Consider the following 20,168-nt stretch of genomic DNA (forward strand, 5'->3'; position numbering starts at 1 on the left):
CACTCCACTTCACATTAGTCTAGTATATTGATTTTTTACCACTGGTTAGTTCTCACAGAGCAGACCTTGAAGTTTCACACTTGCTGAACACTGAAGTGAGTTTCCATGAGGTGCAACAGTTGAAAGCCCTATCATAAATTTTCTTAGCAAGTAATTGAAAATGTCTTTTTATTACCAGCAAACAGAAGAAAAGCCAATTCATAATTTTATGTGATTTGAATCAGAACAATCTGATGTTAAGTCGTCACTGTTTTTAGGGCCCTGAGCTAAGCTTCCACATGTATCCCTGAGGTCACGGTCCCTACCAGGGCAAACAGCTCTGCACGCTTGAGAAAAAAGTGACTGGGGAGAGAGACATCAAAGTTTTCCAGGAGAGTGAGTTCTTTTCCCTTTCAGGCACCCATCTCACCTTTCAGCACCTTTCAAATGTAATGTCAAATGTTTTATTCTGATAATGACAGAAGGATTGCATGGCTCAAAGGATGAGCTCTACCTCAAATGTGAGTCAGGAAACACAACTGCTATTCTGACAATTTGTGTTCAAGGATCTCCTGAATAATATATTAGTCTAATTTGTTAGAACTGCAGTAAATCCACATAAGTATTTCAGGTTTCCTGATTCATTAAGATTTTACTTTTGAGCATGTGTGTGGGAAGGCAATTCTTCCATTCTACCAGCAGAACGAAAGCTGGGTGATTCAGCTCTGCTGTCCTCTGAAAGACTTAGTGATTGAGGTGAACAGACTTGTTTCTAAAGAACACGATAAAGACATGAAAAATAATTTTGGTTTGAGCAAGGCAAAGCCTTACCTCAGTGGACACAATGTGATCTATTGGCTAAAGGACTGCTCTGGAGTGAGGAATGGTGACACTTCTTTGTGGCTGTGCTACTGGAGAGCTGGGTGACCTGGGAAGGTTGCCTTACTTTTCTACATCCCAATTAGGGCCTGAAACTCCATTGTGTTATATCACAAAATATGCACTGACATGTGGAATGATGTGAGTTTTTTTTAAAACAATTCAGGATTGTTCCAACCTGCTGGCTTGCTCCTTTTGGAAGGCTTCTTCTTCACAGCCACTGGAACTCGGGCCAGCACAGCCAACTCGCTCACAAAGTCCTGCTCTGCTTCCTGCACACAAGGATAAACCAGAAGTCAGTTAACACAAGACAGCTTGATTCTGCGTTATGTTATTCTACATGTGGTATGACAAAAAAGGTGTATGTCATTGCAGGAACACAGGAAACAACACAGATCGCATCAGAGAAGCGTCTTCTACAAGACAGTGGTGAATCTCAGCACCAATTTCAACTAGGACAGCAACGAGACTCACTCTTACAACCTGTCTGATGTTTTGCCATGAACCACTTAGATCCGTGAGTCATTTTACCCCAATTTACCCTTAGCTGATTCTCCAACTCAGTTTCTAGGTGATGCAATTCCAGCAGCTTCTGTTTTAGAGACTCCAGACGAATTTGCTGCTGCAGTTCAAACTGAGCCAAAACCTTCTTTTGCTGCAGCACCATCCTGGTCAAGAGAAATTTAAAAGTATTGATGTTGAGTTCAAGGGAGGAATACAATCCTGGCAAAGTGTATTTAGAAGATTTTGTAGACAGAAAGGCTCATTAACACTATCGTCCCATCCGGCTTCTGCTGGGACGAAAAATTTTGCTGTAGATTTTTAGATAGATTTACTTATTTTAATAACCTGCCTTGGCTCTCCACGGGATACAAGCTCCTTTCGGAAGTAGGAATTGCATCAAGAGTTTGTGTTGTCCATGCCTGGCTTTCAAAGCCATTGTATGTTTCTAAAGTCAGCTTTACTGTCTGCTTGCCAAAGAGACAAGCTGTTAGAAGATCAAGTGTGAGGATAAAGGCTCTTCAGTAGCAAATTAAGACTCAGTCAAAAACATGGTAATTCAAAACTTGGCAACTGGGAGTATTGACATCTATATTCCTTGCTTGCTTTATCTCGCTAGTTAAACGTTAATATTAATACAGTAGAACCTGAATGGCTGCAACTTTGCTGAATCTGTATTTGTTCTGTTCTCTTGCCTGATCTACCTTGAAGCAATGCTGTCAATCACTCATCACATTCCTCAGGGAAGGAAATAACACAAATTGTTTCTGACATCTACACATAACGAAGCTGGTAGTGTAATAGTCAATGCTTATAGAAGGTTGGCTTTCAAAATTTACTTTTTGAACTCACACTCATAACCTTGCACCAAGGGCAAAAGGAAATAATCTGTGTTGAGTTGGATAGGAGTTAGACAAATTAATGGAAATTTTGTCATTAATTTACACAGGATTGGTATTTGACTGTAAAAGAAATCATAATGACAATAGGAAAACAGGTTAGATTACTAATGGTTATGAGACCAGCTTAGATACTGAATAGTTATATTCTTCAATATCATATTTCTGTTTGCATGAAGGCCGATTTGATTCTATTTTGTTTTAAGACACTAGAATAGATTATGGGAGAAAAAACTGAGACAATGGCTAGAAGTTAATTTGTATGTCGGAATAAATGCTAAACTTGATAATGAATAACTACCAGATCTTTTATGAAGCCCTTTATTATATGAATCAATTTCTATTGTAATTGAAACAAGGATGAAAAACAGAAAGTAGGTGATGATTTCTTTCAATTTAGAAGTAACAGTATGTCTAAAAATAGAATTAACCTCTTTACAATGTCAAAATTGCAGATGCTGTCTTGTTCTGGATAATAAACCAAGAGTCAAGAAATAAGATGATTACAAAAATGTATCATATGCATGCCAAGTCATACAGCTTTTAATGACAACTTATTCCTTTTGAATTGCAGTGTTTTTTGTCTAGACACTGTTTCATAAAATCAGTAATGAATTAAATATGTTTTTTATTTAACTAACATTTGAGGGATTCCACTCTAAATTTACTGCAAGTAATCTTGATTGTCCAAGGCATTCACTGAAATCTTCTTACCATTTTGAGTATTATTTATGCTTCAAACACTTTCTCTTCATTATGGTATATGTTTACTCAAAAGCAAATTAACAAACACTGTTGGTGTTCAAAGCAGAAAAGATGGAACACAATGAATTAGATTGTATCAGTTCCCATCCTATATTTATGTTAAATTTCTTTTAAAATTTAGCAAATGTTTTGGCATTGTTTTTCATTTTCTTTTTTTCTAATGGTCTATGTATAGTTCTTCAGTCTGTAATTAATGAGCATCAAAAAAGTTTATTTAATAAGAAAGTAATTCTCTGAGATCAAAGGGTAGATGCAATTTGGCAACAGATACTTCTTTTCCATCAAAGACAAATATCAAATGCAAACCCAAGGCACTTATTCAGCTAGACATTTAAAATGCAGATCTGCAAACACATTTAAATAGAGTCAGCAGTGCTGTTGCCTGCTCCTACCTTTGGTGGACTGTGGATGATATGTTCTGGAGGCCTTTGGTCTGTTTCTCTTTTGATGTCAGTTCATTCTCTTGTTTCTTCCCAAGTCTGTTCCTTTCAATTCTTTCTGCTGAAATAAGGTTTTTGTAAAATCTTCTGCTCAAAATTACAAACTCTGAGTTGTGGCAACTTTACAATTTATGCTTTGCACCAGCACAAATTAATCCCTGTTCTAGATAGTCTTCCCAAAGTTACTGCTCCTCAGGTATATCAAATACTTCTTACACAGTCTTGCTCTGCCGCTGTGCTCTGTTGCACAGACAATAATTTGTGTATCATTTAGCTGAGATGGTAATGTCACTGAATTCCTTATCTACTTGACCCACTAGGCTAAGTGATTAATGTGGAATTCAAAGCAGAAATTTCATGAAAAGACTTTGATGCCTTAAGCAGAACTGTAATACCTAAAAAAAAAAATGCAATATAAAGAAAACTGCTGCTTGGAGGCCACGTAGTCCTGGGAATGCCTAACTTCACTAAATGTCCCCTCATTTGATGATGAAGTATTTTGTGTACTTTTCTGTATGCTCACACTCTGCAAGTAACTTCGCATTTATCTGCTGACCAGGCTCCTGACTCCTGTCCCTGAAGTCCTGCCTGGCAGCAAGGTGCAAGGTTTCCTTGCACCACTGCTTTTAAATAAAATACAGAAGGAGGGAGATGGAAGGCTATTTAACAGATTAGGATACACAGCATTCATTTAGGGAGTATCCAGCCTTTTCCGAACGCCCAGAGAGGCTGACAGGCACCTCTCCTACCAAGGACAGCATCAGGGAGCAGTGACTGGCTGTGCTCTAGGCTGGGCTGGGCTGGCTGGGAGAGGGAAGGTGTTCTCTAACTTTTTACCTGTGGCTGTACCAGACAGACCATAAATTCAGATTTACTAGGCCAAAGAATGCCCAAAGAAGCAAAATTCTCCAGCCTGACACTGAGCCCAGTCACTGGGAGAGAGAAGGCCGGCATTATGCTCCTTACTCCCATTTAGCTACAATTGAATGAAGTATGTTTCCTATGTGGCCATTCTAACCCCAGGGCTATCACACAGTAGGTGGCTCTATTGCCAACACTGTTTTTTCCATCTGTGTTTTAGAGAGAGAGAACTTATAAGAGTATTTGGTGAGGAGGATCACGCTCTCAAGTGTGGTGCTTGGAGATCACTTAACAGATCAGGCCCTTCTGAAAAGGAAGACACATGGATGTTCTGCCTCCTGGCTGAGCTGGGATGGAAAGTAGTTGGCTGTCTAGCAGGGCTTAGAGTGTCCTGGCTGTGCCCCGGAGCAGAGCTTCAGGCTGTTAAGAATCACAGAGATAAATTTAAGTGCTTCTGGGGCCAATGCAGCAGCTGAAATGAGAAAGGTGTGGGGCTCTGCATCACAAATGCACAAAATTAGGTTAAAGAAAGACTTACATGTATTAAAGCCTCAAAGTCCCTCATTAGATGTTAGTGCTCACTCCTAATGTAAAAAGGACCAACAAAGCTGCAGTAGTTATCTGTCGATTCTGAAAATCTCGGCCGGGCTGCAGCACGCATGTGTAGGTTTGCAATATTTTTTCACTGTAGCAATTAACTTGATCTGTGAATTTCAGCTGGGCTTCTCTCTGACCACCCAAATCTAAAACACTGCTGCTTTTATTACCAACATAAATTCTGTCATCCTCCCTCATGCCTGTAGGCTTACATTGCAGCAGAAGGATTCTCTTTTCCTTCAGTTGAAAAGAAAATGTGCTCTGCTTACACAGGTAGTGTTCTTCCTTGCAGTTCACTGTTGTGGGTCAGGCCGCTCCGGCAACCAAACCCTACACAGCCGGTCACTCACCCTCCCCCAGCCCCAGGGATGCAGGAGAGAATTAAAGGAGAAACGGGAAACCCGTGGGTTGAGATAAGAACAATTTAATGCAGATGATTTAATACACAGTGTAGATGCTCACCACCCCCTCTTATGCGAAGCCCATCTCGTCCCGAAGCTGCAGTCCCAGACAAACGCGAGGCCCCATGTCCTGGTTTTAGCTGGGACAGTTAGCTCTTCTTTTTAGCAGCTAGAAGTGCTCCGTGTTTTGGTTTTACTGAGGCTCGCTCTGAGAAGAATGTTGATAGCAAGCTGATGTTTGTGGTTGGAAGTGAAACTCCAAGGACTTTTCAGTGTGCTGTGTTCTTGCCAGCGGGCAGGAGCACAACAGGATAAGGGGGGAGCATTGCCGGGACAAGGGGTCCACGACTCTCCTTATGATTTGTACTTGGACTTAAGATTGAGGGCCAAACTGGCCAATTAGTATTCCATATTATGCAGCGTCACGCCCAATAGAAAAGTGAGGGTCAGCCAGAGAGAAGGGCTTTTGCCCTTCCAGGACTCTCACTTTTGGACTCTCAGAGTGCTTTCTCTCTCTCTCGCTCTCTGTCTTGGGGCCTCCCGTTCATCCAGGATTGCGGTATCGGGTTTTATCTGTTTCGGGATTGCAGCTTCGGGACGAGACGGGCCTCGGTCAAGGGGTGGTGAGCAATTACACCGTACATCACTCGTTTGTATATATTTATCCTTGTACATATCCGTACATATATATATTGGTAGCGGTAGTAGTAAATTGTTCTTATCTCAACTCTTGGGTCTCCTTTCTTTTTCTTCTTTGATTCTCTCCCTCCTCCCTCAGGGTGGGGGAGTGAGCAACTGTAGGGTTTAGTTGCCGGAGTGGCCTAACCCACAACACCCTGAAATAGAGAGGGGGAGAGAGAGATAGTACTCCGAGCGTGTGATTACTGGAAGAGAGAGAAAAAAAAAAAGGCAATAGAGCAAAAGCGCAGAAACGCAAAAGAGCAGAAGCAGCGAAAGAGCAAAAGCACAAAAAGCCCTTCTTTCCAGCTGTCCCTCACTTTTATACTGGGCATGACGCTACATGATATGGAATACTAATTGGCCAGTTTGGCCCTCTATCTTAAGTTCTACGACAAATCACAAGGGGAATCGTGGCCCCCTCGTCCTAGCTATGCTCCCCCCTTATCCCGCCGTGCTTCTGCACTCCGGCCAGAACACGGCACACTTAAAAGTCCTTGGAGTTTCACTTCCAACCACAAACATCAGCTTGCTAACAACATTCTTCTCAGAGCGAGCCTCTGAGTAAAACCAAAACACGGAGCTCTTCTAGCTGCTAAAAAGAAGAGCTAACTCTGTCCCAGCTAAAACCAGGATATTCACGGAACACCAATACAATGAAACAGTAATATATCCACACAAACTCTAGGAGAAAAAATAATCTAAATGAGCAATGACCAGAAGGCTGACTGTGATTCTAGTGACTGGTATTCTAGTTCTCACAACCTAACTGGGAGACCAGTTGAGAGAAATATCAAAACACCGACGAAGTTGAACATTCAAGTGTGTAACAACATCCATCTCAGCTCAGATCAGAGAAGTGTTCTGGAACAGGCTTCAGTTTTGATTTCTGCTTAAAGGAACTCAAATCAAAAGGATTTTAGACTCTGTAGTTGGCTGAATCAGGGCCAAAGTCTTTAGAGAGACTTTGTAAGAACTTAAGTAAATGACTGCCTCGCTAGCTGCCAATGTCTAAAATAGATTGTCAAAAATCCCTGCACAGATTCTGCCTAACCCTAGCACTTCAGCTTCTAATATCTAAGTCTTCAAGGTTCACAACAGGGCAGTGCAGAACAGATTGGTTCCATCTTACAACCCATGAGCGTATCTTGCTCCTACTGGGGCTCACAAATCCTTCCTACCAACTCATCTCTGGATCTCAGCCTTGAATGGATACGCCTGTTCCTCTTCAAAAACTCTCTTCTGTGGTTAGAAAATCATTTCTATTTGCTAACTCTATTTTTAGAAAAAAAAAAAATCCATTCCATGTGTCTCAAATACTTAGCCGCTGATGATATTGCTGTTTTGCTAACTTGCTAACTTCTTTAATGCCAGCAGCCGTCACGCAGGGGAGTGAAGAGTGTTTACAAAAGAAATCAATAATCACAGTTTGCTTTTGTTCTCCTGTCCTGAAGGAACTGAGCAATTAAAAATAATTCCAGGAGAAACTGCCTGTACTTATGTGAGATCCAGCAGTTCACAAACCTCTTCAGCAGTTTCACAACCTGTAAGAAGGTCATGGTTGACAGCTAAGAAACAACGTGGTAGCTCACACAGTGTTCCAGGATGGGCATGCTTGGCTTTTTGGTGTCTCCTCTAATGAATTTCCTCAACTTCAGAAACAAAAACATTTCACTGAGCCAAGAAAAGGAATGAATGTAAGAATCTACTCCCCAAAGCTGACAGTAGTCACCTCAGAGGAAGCAGACTGTCCACCAATGATGTTTTTGTTTTTTAACATGGGAGCAGGGATTGCAAAGCCAGATGTCCTCCCTTCTAGGGAAAAGATCCAGCTTGTAGGTGCTTGTCATATACCCTCTCTCTCTCCCTATGAATATCTGATTCATTGATTCATTTTATTTGCATATATTAATATGCAAAGTTGAACAGTATTTATGGTAGATGTTGCCTGTACAACTAATATTTGTACAACTCTCTGGTTTCTAAATTCTTTTGCCTTGTGTTGAGGTTTAGAGCACCAGAAAATCAACTGCAGGTCATTGTGACTATGGTGGTATCTCTGACCTTAGCTTGGTGAACCAGAGGTCATGGTTAAACTATAATCTCCAACACTGGGTCATCGTTCTGTGTGTGTCTGTACCAAACTTCAAGTAACAAGGTCCTGTATCTACGACTGTAATTCAAGTAATTATTAATAGTAACAGTTCTACCACTTCTCCTTCAAAGATGGAAATGGACCTACACAGTAATTTTGTTTTGTTGCTTAGTTTAAAGAACACATTTCTGTTATCTTTAAAAGCAATCTTTACAGCGGTAAAAAAATTCACTGATCTGTTAAAACACCAGAATTATCTTATAGTTGTCAATATCATACGTACCTTGTAAGGATTTCAATTGTTGAAGCTTTTTCCCTTCATAGCCTTCTGTGATTTTTCCTAATTGCTGATAGTAGTTTTGCACCAGTCTATTGATATTACTGCTGGTCCCATACACACTTTCTACAGCAGCTTCCACCAGTTTCTCCTGTATTACATAGTACAAGTCACAATTCATTTTCTAGGTCAAAACCCAAAGTGTTTTGATCTGTCTACAACTGAAGACCCAATCTAATTTTGTACGTGCACACAAAATTGTGAATTTTGTGCTTTAAAAATGCGGCAGACTAAAACGTTGGAAAACAGGTGTTTCTATTCACCCATGGAACATTTTAACACGAAAAATGACAGTAAAATCTTTCTAATGTGCCTCACCTCCATCTGAGAAGTTGCCATTCCCCTATCTGTTTAATCTCTACAGCTCATTTTACTTGTGAACCCAACTTGCCAGCAAAGTAAATCAATATACATGTAGCTCTACTACAACCTTCCATTATACAGAAAACCCAAATATTTACTTTGGAACAATTTTATTAACCTATGAAGCAAGCTTTATTTTTATTTCATTATTTATATATGTATTAATATTAAGCTGTTAATACACAAATTAACTGTAATACCTTCATCAGTAGATAACTATCTCAATTTCCTCCTCATTTTTGCTGTTCTCTGTCATCAAGAACTCTCTCTTTTTTTTTTTAATGTTCTAGGTTTTGGCTTAATAAAACCTGTTTTGGTTGCTATAGCAAGTCACTAGAAAATACTGTACTTCTACAGAAGTGTTTGTAAATACTTTGCAAGGTATCTTCACACAGAATCACAGAATGTTAGGGATTAGAAGGGACCTCAAAGGACCATCTAGTCCAATCCCCCTGCTGGAGCAGGACCACCTAGATCAGATCACACAAGAACGCGTCCAGGCGGGTTTTGAACATCTCCAGAGAAGGAGACTCCACAACCTCTCTGGGCAGCCTGTTCCAGTGTTCTGTTACCCTTACTGGGAAGAAGTTCTTCCTCATGTTTAAGTGGAACCTCCTATGTTCCAGCTTATATCCATTTCCCCTTGTCCTATCATTGGATGCCACTGAGAAGAGTCTGGCTCCATCCTCATGGCAGTCACTCTTTACATATTTCTAAACATTAATGAGGTCCCCCCTCAAGTCTCCTCTTCTCCAAGCTAAAGAGATCCAGCTCCCTTAGCCTTTTCTCATAAGGGAGATGCTCCACTCCCTTAATCATCTTTGTGGCCCTGTGCTGGACTCTCTCAAGCAGTTCCTTGTCCTTCTTGAACTGAGGGGCCCAGCACTGGACACAATATTCCAGATGTGGCCTCACCAGGGCAGAATAGACGGGGAGGAGAACCTCTCTTGACCTACTAACCACACCCCTTCTAATACACCCCAGGATGCCATTGGCCTTCTTGGCCACAAGGGCACATTGCTGGCTCATGGTCATCCTGCTGTCCACGAGGACCCCCAGGCCCCTTTCCCCTGTGCTGTTCCCCAACAGTTCAGTCCCCAACTTGTACTGGTACATGGGGTTGTTCTTACCCAAATGCATGACTCTACACTCGCCCTTGTTGTATTTCATTAAATTTCTCCCCGCCCAACTGTCCAGCCTGTCCAGGTCTCTCTGAATGGCAGCACAGCCTTCAGGTGTGTCAGTCACTCCTCCCTGTTCAGTGTCTTCAGTTTTAACATAGGTTGTAGTGCTCTCCTGCTGATACTTCTACACACAGGGTAATGCATAAATGAAATTGCCTTCCATTTTAGCAAAGTGGGATTCATTTTGTTTGGAAAACTGCTGCTGAACATTTCTATACCTTGAAGTCCTGTCCATCATCTGAACTCTTTTTTCCAGCTTCCCGTCGGGCATGCTGCAGCAGTGTCCGCCCAATCACCTGCTCCATGTGCTGCTGAAGAAACTGAAGAGCTTCTTGAATTTCTGTGACTAGCTGCTGGTGAAATTCTAAATGGGTTTGCTGCGTTTCTTCCTCAAGCTTCTCCTCCTCTTCTAGAATGTGGGACTCCTGGTAACCAGACAAAAAGATAGCACTGTCACTTAAATACAGTGACAAACTTAGTCAGCTTCACTTTAAAAGGAAATCGTACACCCATTCTGAATGCTACTGTTTTAATACTTACAATAATCTATTTTTCAGTGGAAATTTATGTACAGTCATTTAATACACGTGTCTTTGCAACAAGACTCGCCTCTGTCACGATACGTACAATAACAGCTGCATCCTGTCCCATTAGTCATTTCCAGGTGATGTATTCCCATCTTTGTATTCTGTACTGTTGAATTTGGTCTTATTTCTATTAAAAATATGAACAATCTAGGTCAAATATCCTGAGTCCAGCAAGGGATAATCGTGGATGCCTTGATAAAGTGTATAGGAACAAGGCAAGTATACAGTTTTGCACCTGCAATAGTCATACAGTTTGTGAGGTCTACCTGAGAAAGTCAGTATATTGCTACTTATGGCCCTTGGGAGAGGTCATGAATATGTTTAATAGCACACGGAAACCATTTGTGTTTTTGGCATCTACAGCATCCTGTGGTGGCGAGTTCTACAGTTTATCCACACATTTCTCCATTTTGAACCTGCCATCTAATAGCTTCGCTCAGTGCTCTCTTTTTTATTAGAAACAAGTGAAAAATTGTTTCCTATTCACATCTTTTATGCCAGTTTTAAAACCTATGAGATTCCAGAAGACATCTCTTTTTTAGGCTGAAGAGTTATATTCTCTTGAGGTCTTTGGACCATCCTTGCCACCATTTTCTATGCTTCTACTTAAATCCACTTTCCCTCTAAACTCTCTTTAGCACACAATAGTATACACTCACCAGTACAACCTGTTCTGTTTTCCTTACATGTATTAGTCTTCCAAAGATTGCCTTCTATCGAGTTGCTGATGTCCTCTTATATTAATATTCTCATTTAAGGCTAAATAACATTAAATTATTCTGAGGGATTCAACAGTACCTATTTCATTCTCTCTTGGAAATAAGAAATGCAAGTATGAAAAGAACCTGCTCTGCTCACATTCATCTGTGGAAGGTAATGATGTCCCTATTAATGCTGGGGTATTCTGACATGTCTGTCTTTATAGTTCAGACATAAGTTTTTGATATTTTTTTTAAACAGTCGAAATGTCATTATATCGTTTCTCTTTTTTTAAGAGCCTAAATGGCAGGTTATTATGTCCAAACGAGGATTCTTTAGTGCTGTTTTACATTTTATATGAAATCGACAGATAGACATGATACTGTCTACCAAGCTAAAATTGGCACAAGCTCAAATTAAGTTTAGTTGAAACAACATGGTATGTCTAAAACTCTAGTTGAATGTCTGTAAATTAACCTTTTCCTTAACTCCTTATACACTGGTTCTAGTTTTGGAGGTTCATAACATTTTTTTTCTCTCTGACTTTTCACAATTCCACACCTTGGCCCTACGTCTTTTGCAGCAAGGATCTGGTACGTGTATTTTTAGGCACTTAACTTGTGAGATGGGTTTTAGCTGGCCTTGGAAACAGGCTGTAATGGAGAAAGGCCAAAGGAACACTAGTACCTGGGGACATTTCATTTTTGTTAGGGAACACAGTGATTGCATCAATTAACGTCCCTGTGGGAGCCAAGTGAGAGGGAGTAGTGGAAAGCACTTCACAAGAGGAATGCAGTCATATGCATTTGTATTTTACTATTTTGTATTTAATTTCTTCTGAAGGTTAATGAGAGTTTCACACTTAACAGGAACTACTTCAACAGAAGTATCAAATATGAAAACGACAGCGAACAGGACGTCCTTATTCCTCTTCCAACTGGAGAATTAGGGTTTGTATTATGCAAATCAGAATCAAGAGGGAAGCACAATATTATTATCTCTCAGTTAATTACACAGTGATGTAAATCCAGTGGGTTCAATCCAGATATGCAGCATCTGGGCTGGGCAGAGGCTAACACTGACACCCACTAGGATGGTCCTTTGAGATTGAAATCTGAAATTCAGTGGTGTTCTAGGTAAATATCCAATGCAGATAAGTAAACAACCACGAACCCCTAATGAATTAACCCTAAAAAATAGTCACAAACAGATCTGAAAGCAATCTGTGGGACTATCAAGTCTAAAAATCCTTTAAACTTTCTCCCATCTCCTTGACCTAGAGGAACTAGAATATTTGGAAGGATGTCGGGGAATGGATGCTGAGCATCCCATGGACAGTGGAGAAAGAAAAAAGAATGAAAAATGGTGACAGTATAGAAGAACTTGCTAGTTCTGATAGAGGAAAGAATTTCTTCTGATGGTCAAGTAAGAACTTTTCAAGTACATATTACGATCCCTAGCAGAATTAGGAATTTATCTTACCCTGAAGCAGTAACTTGTGTAGAAGTCCTTTATACACGTTGCCATGCCTTGTTTAATTAGTATTATCATATAAAATAAATAGCTAAATAAGCTCACTATGATAACATGTATAACAGATAGCTAGCCAGTAGATAAAGTATTAGGGAATTTAAAATGTCTGCCCAAACTAAAACAAGCACACTCAGGGACCTCCTTCGCCAGCAGTGGGTGCATTTTTGACAGTGTATATTTTCCTTTTTCTTCTACAGCCACTTCTAATGCCAGACACGATAGCATATGAGACCTCTGGAGAAAAACCCAGACACTGTACCTACCACTGCCTTCTGTAACTGCCACTGGTCCTCATCTTGGCAAGGAGAGGATCCCTTCTGCAAGGTATGTTGCTCTCTCAGTTCCTGAAGCAAACTCTTCTTTCTGGACAGTCTCATGCGGGCCAGGGCTGCCATTCCAACTGTTCGGAGGGTTAACCTTGTGAGTACTGAACACAGCAGAAGTCGGTGTTTTTGTAATATATAGTTAACACACCTGTAAAAAGGACCATTAAAAATCAATCAGTGAAGGTGCTTGCTGATTTGGCACACCTGTGTTCATTGCTCAACGATGACGAGTTACTATTCACTCTGTGCAATGTCTTCTCGTACAAAGTGTGCCTTGGAGAGCTGCTCAGGTGTAAAGAATGGTATTGTTGTGACAGACTTCTAGTTCTGTCACGCTGAAGTTGAATTAAAATAAAAATGAGAAGAAAAGAGATAAATAATAATCTGTAATTACATAATAAAAGGTTTTTAAATAGGAAACTTGAAATAAGATGAAAAGAGAATGTAATCAGAACTACAGGAAAGTTACGTCAAGAAAATGCAGGAGAGCATATCTTGGATTAACAAGGAGGCACACTCTGAAGAAATATTGAAGAGGCTGGTGTTAGCTGGCAGGGCAGACGTGGCTGAAGCAAGTTTGTGGTCAATTTTAAACAGGAGAGCAAATTTTGAAGTTGATTCTGGATCACGTGGGTGAAATCTGTGTGCACATTTGAGATGACGTTGTTTGTGCCTGTATCTAACTTGTGTGTATGTGTAAGGCACCATGAGCTCTCTAGATACAGAATCTTGGGAAAGACTGAAGAATGTAGGAGTAGACACACAGAAAGCACACCACTTGACAAGAAGACTCTATTTTTTCTACTTAATAGAGTCATGATATCTCAAGGGTTTTTTTGGTTTTGATACTTGGGCAAAAAACTAGAGTATCTCTTTGTCTGAAGATGCTCATAGTCCCTCAACACTGCTTTCCACAAGTAACGTACATAAGTTTTTATCTGTGCATGCAACAGTAAGCACCCACTGCTTACTGATAAAACCAAACTTACTCATTACTGAGGCATCCTAGTCTGCTTACGACACCCTGAATTATCTTCTCTTGTTTCTCAGACAGCTGGTTCTGCATCACAGCAGACAGAGCATATTCCTTTATCCATAGCTAAAAGCAGAAGAAAAAAATTACAATCGTAAGATACTCTGATTTCAGTCATTGTAGTCACCACATTATGAAACAGGTTTATTTTATGTTATTTAGCTAAAAACAATCACCTCTCTCTTTCAAGAAATAAACTCATGCTGAATTGAAATTATTCTACTTAGGAATATTTTCTTCTCAACGATGAAGGTCTTAAGCAAAGCTCTCTGAAAAGAAAGGTAGGCTTTGCACTGTTTTGGATCAGCCTTGAGCTGTGTCTACTACAGATCTTCTGGTTTCAGCCACAGAGGATCAAGAGAAAAAGAACAATACTGCACAAAATATTGCATCAACTCTTATCAGTAGGTTGCGGTGGGCTTTTTGTTTGGTTTTTTTTTTCACAAGTAGAGAATGTAATTTTTATTTTCACTGAACAAAATAAAGATGTCATCTTCCATCACACTTTTGTTTATAGTACACAGTGCTAATAGTTAGAAATTGAGATTGTGTGATTAGGTTTATGGACTGCAAGTTTACAGCTCCTTCAGGGTGATATTTAGACCAAAGAATGTAATCTTTAAATGATCTGACAGATTTGCCATTAGACTGTAAATTTGTGGAGACATGGACTGAAGATATTGTTTAGCGTATTGCCAGAATTTAATGAATAATAAGCCGTAAGATGAAATGGTTGCAAGGCCCAAACTATTACTGTGAGATGAAGAGTATATGTTAGGCTATAATGGCAGCTGAATAAATGCAGGTTTCCTGCAGACGTATGCATAGCCCTAAACGAAACATAATACTCAGGCTCTCTGACAGCTTCACTTCATGTTCTAGCCTCATTCAGAACATGTGGGACTAAATTTTCTATTACTGCACACAGCAAGGTTTCACTAGATCAATATGTCTAGCAAAGAATCAGGTGTGTAATTGCCCGATTGTCAGTGTTAGGAATCAGGAGTGGTACTGTGCCTTCCTACTGGATTTGATAGTCTTTTTGTTGGGAAGTAGTCATCTGTGCAGGAGAGAGGCTTTATCTGTGAGCACAGAATGAACTCCCCTGGAAAGCGTGGAACATCAGAAACCACATCATCTTTGGCTTTAAAATAAAAATGTATTTCTTTCTTGGATAGCACCTTCTCTGTAGTATGCAAACCAATGCATATAACTGACCACTCTCCATGAAAAAAACCCTACCAAAACACATAACTCCTGAGCAGAATGCCCAGGAAGGATGGGCAGGCAATCAACAACAGGTGACAAATGGAAAGAGCACAGCTGAGCAGGTGAAGCACAGTCCTAAAGTCTGCACAGGGCCGGGGAGCCCACCAAGCTGTGCTCAGAAAGAGCCACGGGACGTATCTGTGTAGCCAGACCTCCACTGATTTGAGTTTAGGCGATTCTTAAAACCACAGAGCGCAGCCCAGCGCAGTGACTGCATGCTGCGAGTGTCAAATTAAGGTCTATCAGGTCGTCAGGTATGATCATGACAGATGGTAAACACTTGCTTGAAGTAGTAACCATATCAGTATTTCCCTTTAGCAGCTCTGTGGATACGGCTTCCTAGTGTTTCACACCTCTCTGCACATGCCTAGGAGATCCATCACATTGCGTATTTTAATGTCTCTTTCAGAAGTTAAAAGAAGCGCTGAAAATGACTTTTTACTTTCCTTTCCCTGAGAGCCTGCCTGTGGCTCAGACGTGGCTTCCTGTCATTTCTGGAGAGCTGGCTGTTCACTGAGAAGTTCCTCCTGAAGCCCTATCTGCATGCTTACAGTCAAACAGTATGTGGATTAAATCTGATGTAGATCACCAAGATAAAGAAGACAAGAGATGTCTTCTGAATTACAATCGGAATGCTAAACGATATAATATTGCAGCCAAGAAGCCAAAATTTAGCACCTCTGCTGCTATCAGTATATCCTATCCAAAAAGGCACTCAGAATAATAACAAAACGGGAACTGTAGTCCTTGTTTACTTCTGTTTATGAAGAAATAGCCTAGTTCTGTAGTGGTGAACAGCAAGTTTCTTTTAAAGGAAAAGAATGAGTCACCTTTTCCATTGCGAATGTATTTAAAGTAAGCTGCATGAAAAATTTATAAAAGGTCTCTTCACCCCCCGAGACCAAGGGAAAGCTGAAAATACAGCAGAAGATCCCCCCGGGCACAGTTATTAAACTGAACAGTAGAAGTACATCAGCCATGTAAGCAGTAAGAGAATAAAGAGGAAAGGAGGAGATGGATGGGATAATAAATAAAGCAGATTGAGATTTGGACCAAATAACAACACATTTCTATTCTTGGGAATGGCCTTACTTTGCTCAGAGACAGGTCAGTACAGAGTGGAGAAAATGACGCTGCTGCACAGGCTCAGCAGCTAGAAGAGAACTTGGGCTCCCTGATTCCTGCATTTAACCAGTAAAATCAGTGACAAAAGCATCATAAACAGGGGAGCAAAGCTCCGAGGAATGTCTAGCTCCTTGAAAAGAAGAGTCATTCCAATTACTATGAAAAAATGAGTATAAAATTAAGAGAAAGAAATAAAATGCCATGTCAAAACTGATAAGCAGAAATGCTGGTTCAGCTTTCTGGGTGTCAAGCAACGGTGGGGGAATGGAGAGAAATCTCCTCACCACATTTTTTTCTCTGGAAGCTTCTCGGTGTTTTGCTTCCTGGCAACGAGTCCATTACAAGACCTTCTGGAGTACTGCTAACGTCAAGTATTACTCTCTGGCAATAAAGGTGAGGAATATGCCTTTGGTAGGTAATGAAACCCATAAAATAATTTGAGTTAGACCTCAGATACAACAGTAAATCAGACCCAAGTAAGCTGACTTTTTTCTGCAGTTCTCAGTTTGGATGTTTTCAGCGCAGATCCTCAGGAAATCGAAGGAAAGTGGTTTCTCCCGAGCAGCCTGTAGATGGGGTGTGATGCACGTGGAATGCCAAGCAAGGACCTCAACCTGGTGCAGCGGGTTCCTGCCCGCAAGCCCGGCCCAGGCAGGAGAGCTCCTCTACAGAAATCAGGAGGTAGGGGCGATATGGGAAAATGCTCAAAATTGATTTTCCTTAGTCATTTATTCTCATTTGCCTCACTCACATCCTCAAGCATATATGGCAAAAGTTAAATAGGAAACTGATTTTTTCGTTTTGATTGTAAAAGAGATTCTGTTCCCTCAAAGGACATCATATCCAAATATGTATAAACACTAGAAAAGATAATCGAGGGGAAAAAAAAAAAGCAGTTCAAGTAAATGGGAAAAATGTCTTTTTGAGCCACCTTGAAAAGCACACATAAATAACCTGGTAAAAAGCCTCCTGGTGTTAAGACTTGACAAGTTTGTAAAGCAGGTGACTATGTAACTCTTACTATAGTACCTTTATCAAGAAGCAAATGAAAGACATATCTCCTGCTGGAAAATGCCTGATAAATTAAAAGGCCTGACAATATGAATGTTGATTTATGGATCTTCTGTCATATTCACCACTGTAATGTCTATGGGATCTCCTAAATGACAAGATCACCTGTCACGAATGTCTCATCTCTCTTCTTCTTAAGGCGGAAACCAAGTGCTCCTTTTTGTAGGTCACAAGTGTCAGCTTATTGCTTAAATGTGCATTCTGCTGCATTTATACTAGGAAACGGCCAAGAACTGCACTTGAACATAATATATAATGAGTGATGAGATGTTTTTCAGACTTGTTTATACAGGAAAATTTGCCAGTCTAGCAGAATGGTGAAATAGCTATCTTCTTGCATCCTCTCTTTGGAGATATAGCGGACTTTTTTCCAGTTTAGCTCAAACCACTTCCAAAAAGTAAGCTCCTGCAAAGAATATTGTCTTGAGGAATCACACATTTTCCCACTAGGAGAAACCCTTGTCTGTTCTAGCAATGTATCCCACAGAATCACTTGTCCTGAGGACGGCTCTGTCTGCCGCTCAGGAAATTTTTATATTGAATAACTGCAGTGCTGGTGAACCAGAGATCAATGTGAGAGCTCTGTCATTGCTAAATGAATTCCTCTACAGCTCAATAATTACTGTTAATGATGTAACAAACCCTTTATTCTTTTTTTTTTTTTTTTTTTTTTTCCAGCTAGGAAGCCATCTGCTTTGTATTATGAATGCTATGATACACTGAAAGTGATGGAAAGTCCACTTTCTAGTTCAAATAACCTATGCTTGGGCATGATTGGAACATCTGAATTCACATTCAATGAATCCATCATACAGTGCTGCCCAAAGAGCTATTATCCAGCAACTGGGTGCTGGAGATGAACTAATCCTTCTAATCCCTTGAGAAAAAATCCCAGGGTGTGGTTCCTTCACTCAATACTGTGCTCAGTGATAGTAACGGAGGAATGCATAAACAGCATTTTTGGAACAAAACTTTAGACTTGAGATCTCCCTCTCTGTGGAGAGCCTCCTAGTCCTTGAACAACATCCTCTCTGGCCCTGAACAATGGCCGAGGTTCAATGGGACAGTGAAAGGACCAGAGCAGAGGTGCCCTAACATGCACTCTGACTTCTGAGACTAATCCTAAGTTGCACAACAGAATTTCCTCCTTCTCTAAATGCGTTTTTTAATGACAGCAGATACCACCACAGCGCTTTGGTCTCCATGCACTATGAGACATTCTTGTAGTGCACCTCCTAGTCCAGGCTGCTCAGGTCATTCACATACAAGGACAGAAAATTTGTGAACCCTCGGTGAATATGAAAATGAATAGCAACCTAGAGGCTTAAGCTTGCCAAGTCAGGTATAGAATCTAATCCTTGATAAAAAGGGGTAAAATAAAAAAAAAGTTGAGGTCAGACATTGTTTCATTAATCACTGAAGGCATGGGTATGTCAAATTCAAACACTAAATGCCAGCCAGCAGTGCTAGAAAACACAAACGCTGACTCTCAACTTAAAGCATGTGAGCAGACTCATTGGCATCAGTGGTAAGTCCCAAGCATATTTTAGTTAAGTTTTACAGATATCCCTGTGACACAGAAACAGAAGAGGCAAGCAGAACAGTTTTTCAAAATAATTGAGATAACAGGTGAGTTACAACATAGTAAATATAAAATGATCAAAGAGGTGCAAGTTGTACAACTCCAGATTAAGGAAAACAGAGAAGAAGGAAATGGCTAAGAATTTCCAATGAATAATTTTATTTTTGTATTTCCAAGGGTATTCTAAAACCTTTGGTCAGCAAACCCCTCTACCAGATTTAGTAGAAAGCCCATAGTTTCTTGAATCACAGAGCACAGAGTTCTACAGAAGTGGGTGGAAAAGTTGAACACCTTATAGCAGTCTCTATCAGTACCTTATTAACCATGTACTGTATTGTCTAGGTACTTTGGAGAATGAAGCTTGGGAAAAGTATGATTTTGCCAGTGTTAAAGAACTCTGCCGACCTTTTATGTAAGAAGCTCCAATTACTCTATACAGCACACACACGGCATTTGGGAAGGGGCACACCTTTGTACAGAGAAGGTTTTTCTTTGACTAAGCTCCACTAGTCTCCAAAGCAGTGTTAAGAGAGACATAGCATTGCATGAATAAATTCAAGGGATATTTGAGTTCCAGCCTAATGCTGAAGTTACATGCCTCCACATTTGCTGTTGTTGCTTTTTTCCTCCAGTGTCAATGCCCCCTATGCTGGGCACAAACAGAGCAGGAAAGCTGGATGTGTGTTTCTTCACCTTCTCAGAGTAAAGAGTAAGTTTTATACAAAGTAGGTATCAAATGTTTCCAATTATTATAGTACTAATACATAAAAATGATTAAGAAATATTTATCATTGTAAAGCCTCCTTTCCTGTAAACTGTACTCATATGTACCCTCTCCAAGCAGGCCAGATGAAGGTTTTTTTGAACTATTTCTGTAGATGCTCAAGAGTTGAGGACATCAGACAGCAGCCTTGCCAAAAAATGTTGATGGACTGACAAAGCCATCAAACACTGTGGACAGATG

General features: G+C 40.3%; 1 protein-coding gene across 1 annotated transcript in view; it reads right to left on the minus strand.

Annotated features, from left to right (window-relative positions):
• EVC (EvC ciliary complex subunit 1) overlaps positions 1-20,168 on the minus strand; it is a 55,411-nt gene that overhangs the window by 1,360 nt on the left and 33,883 nt on the right. The window contains 7 exon segments of the mRNA XM_086612049.1: positions 1,037-1,130; positions 1,400-1,526; positions 3,416-3,524; positions 8,379-8,523; positions 10,198-10,404; positions 13,062-13,272; positions 14,114-14,223. Of these exon segments, the coding sequence (XP_086468175.1) occupies positions 1,037-1,130; positions 1,400-1,526; positions 3,416-3,524; positions 8,379-8,523; positions 10,198-10,404; positions 13,062-13,272; positions 14,114-14,223 (1,003 nt within the window).

This window comes from Tauraco erythrolophus, chromosome 5 (genome assembly GCF_009769465.1).
Source record: "Tauraco erythrolophus isolate bTauEry1 chromosome 5, bTauEry1.pri, whole genome shotgun sequence".
Taxonomy (NCBI): Eukaryota; Metazoa; Chordata; class Aves; order Musophagiformes; family Musophagidae; genus Tauraco; species Tauraco erythrolophus.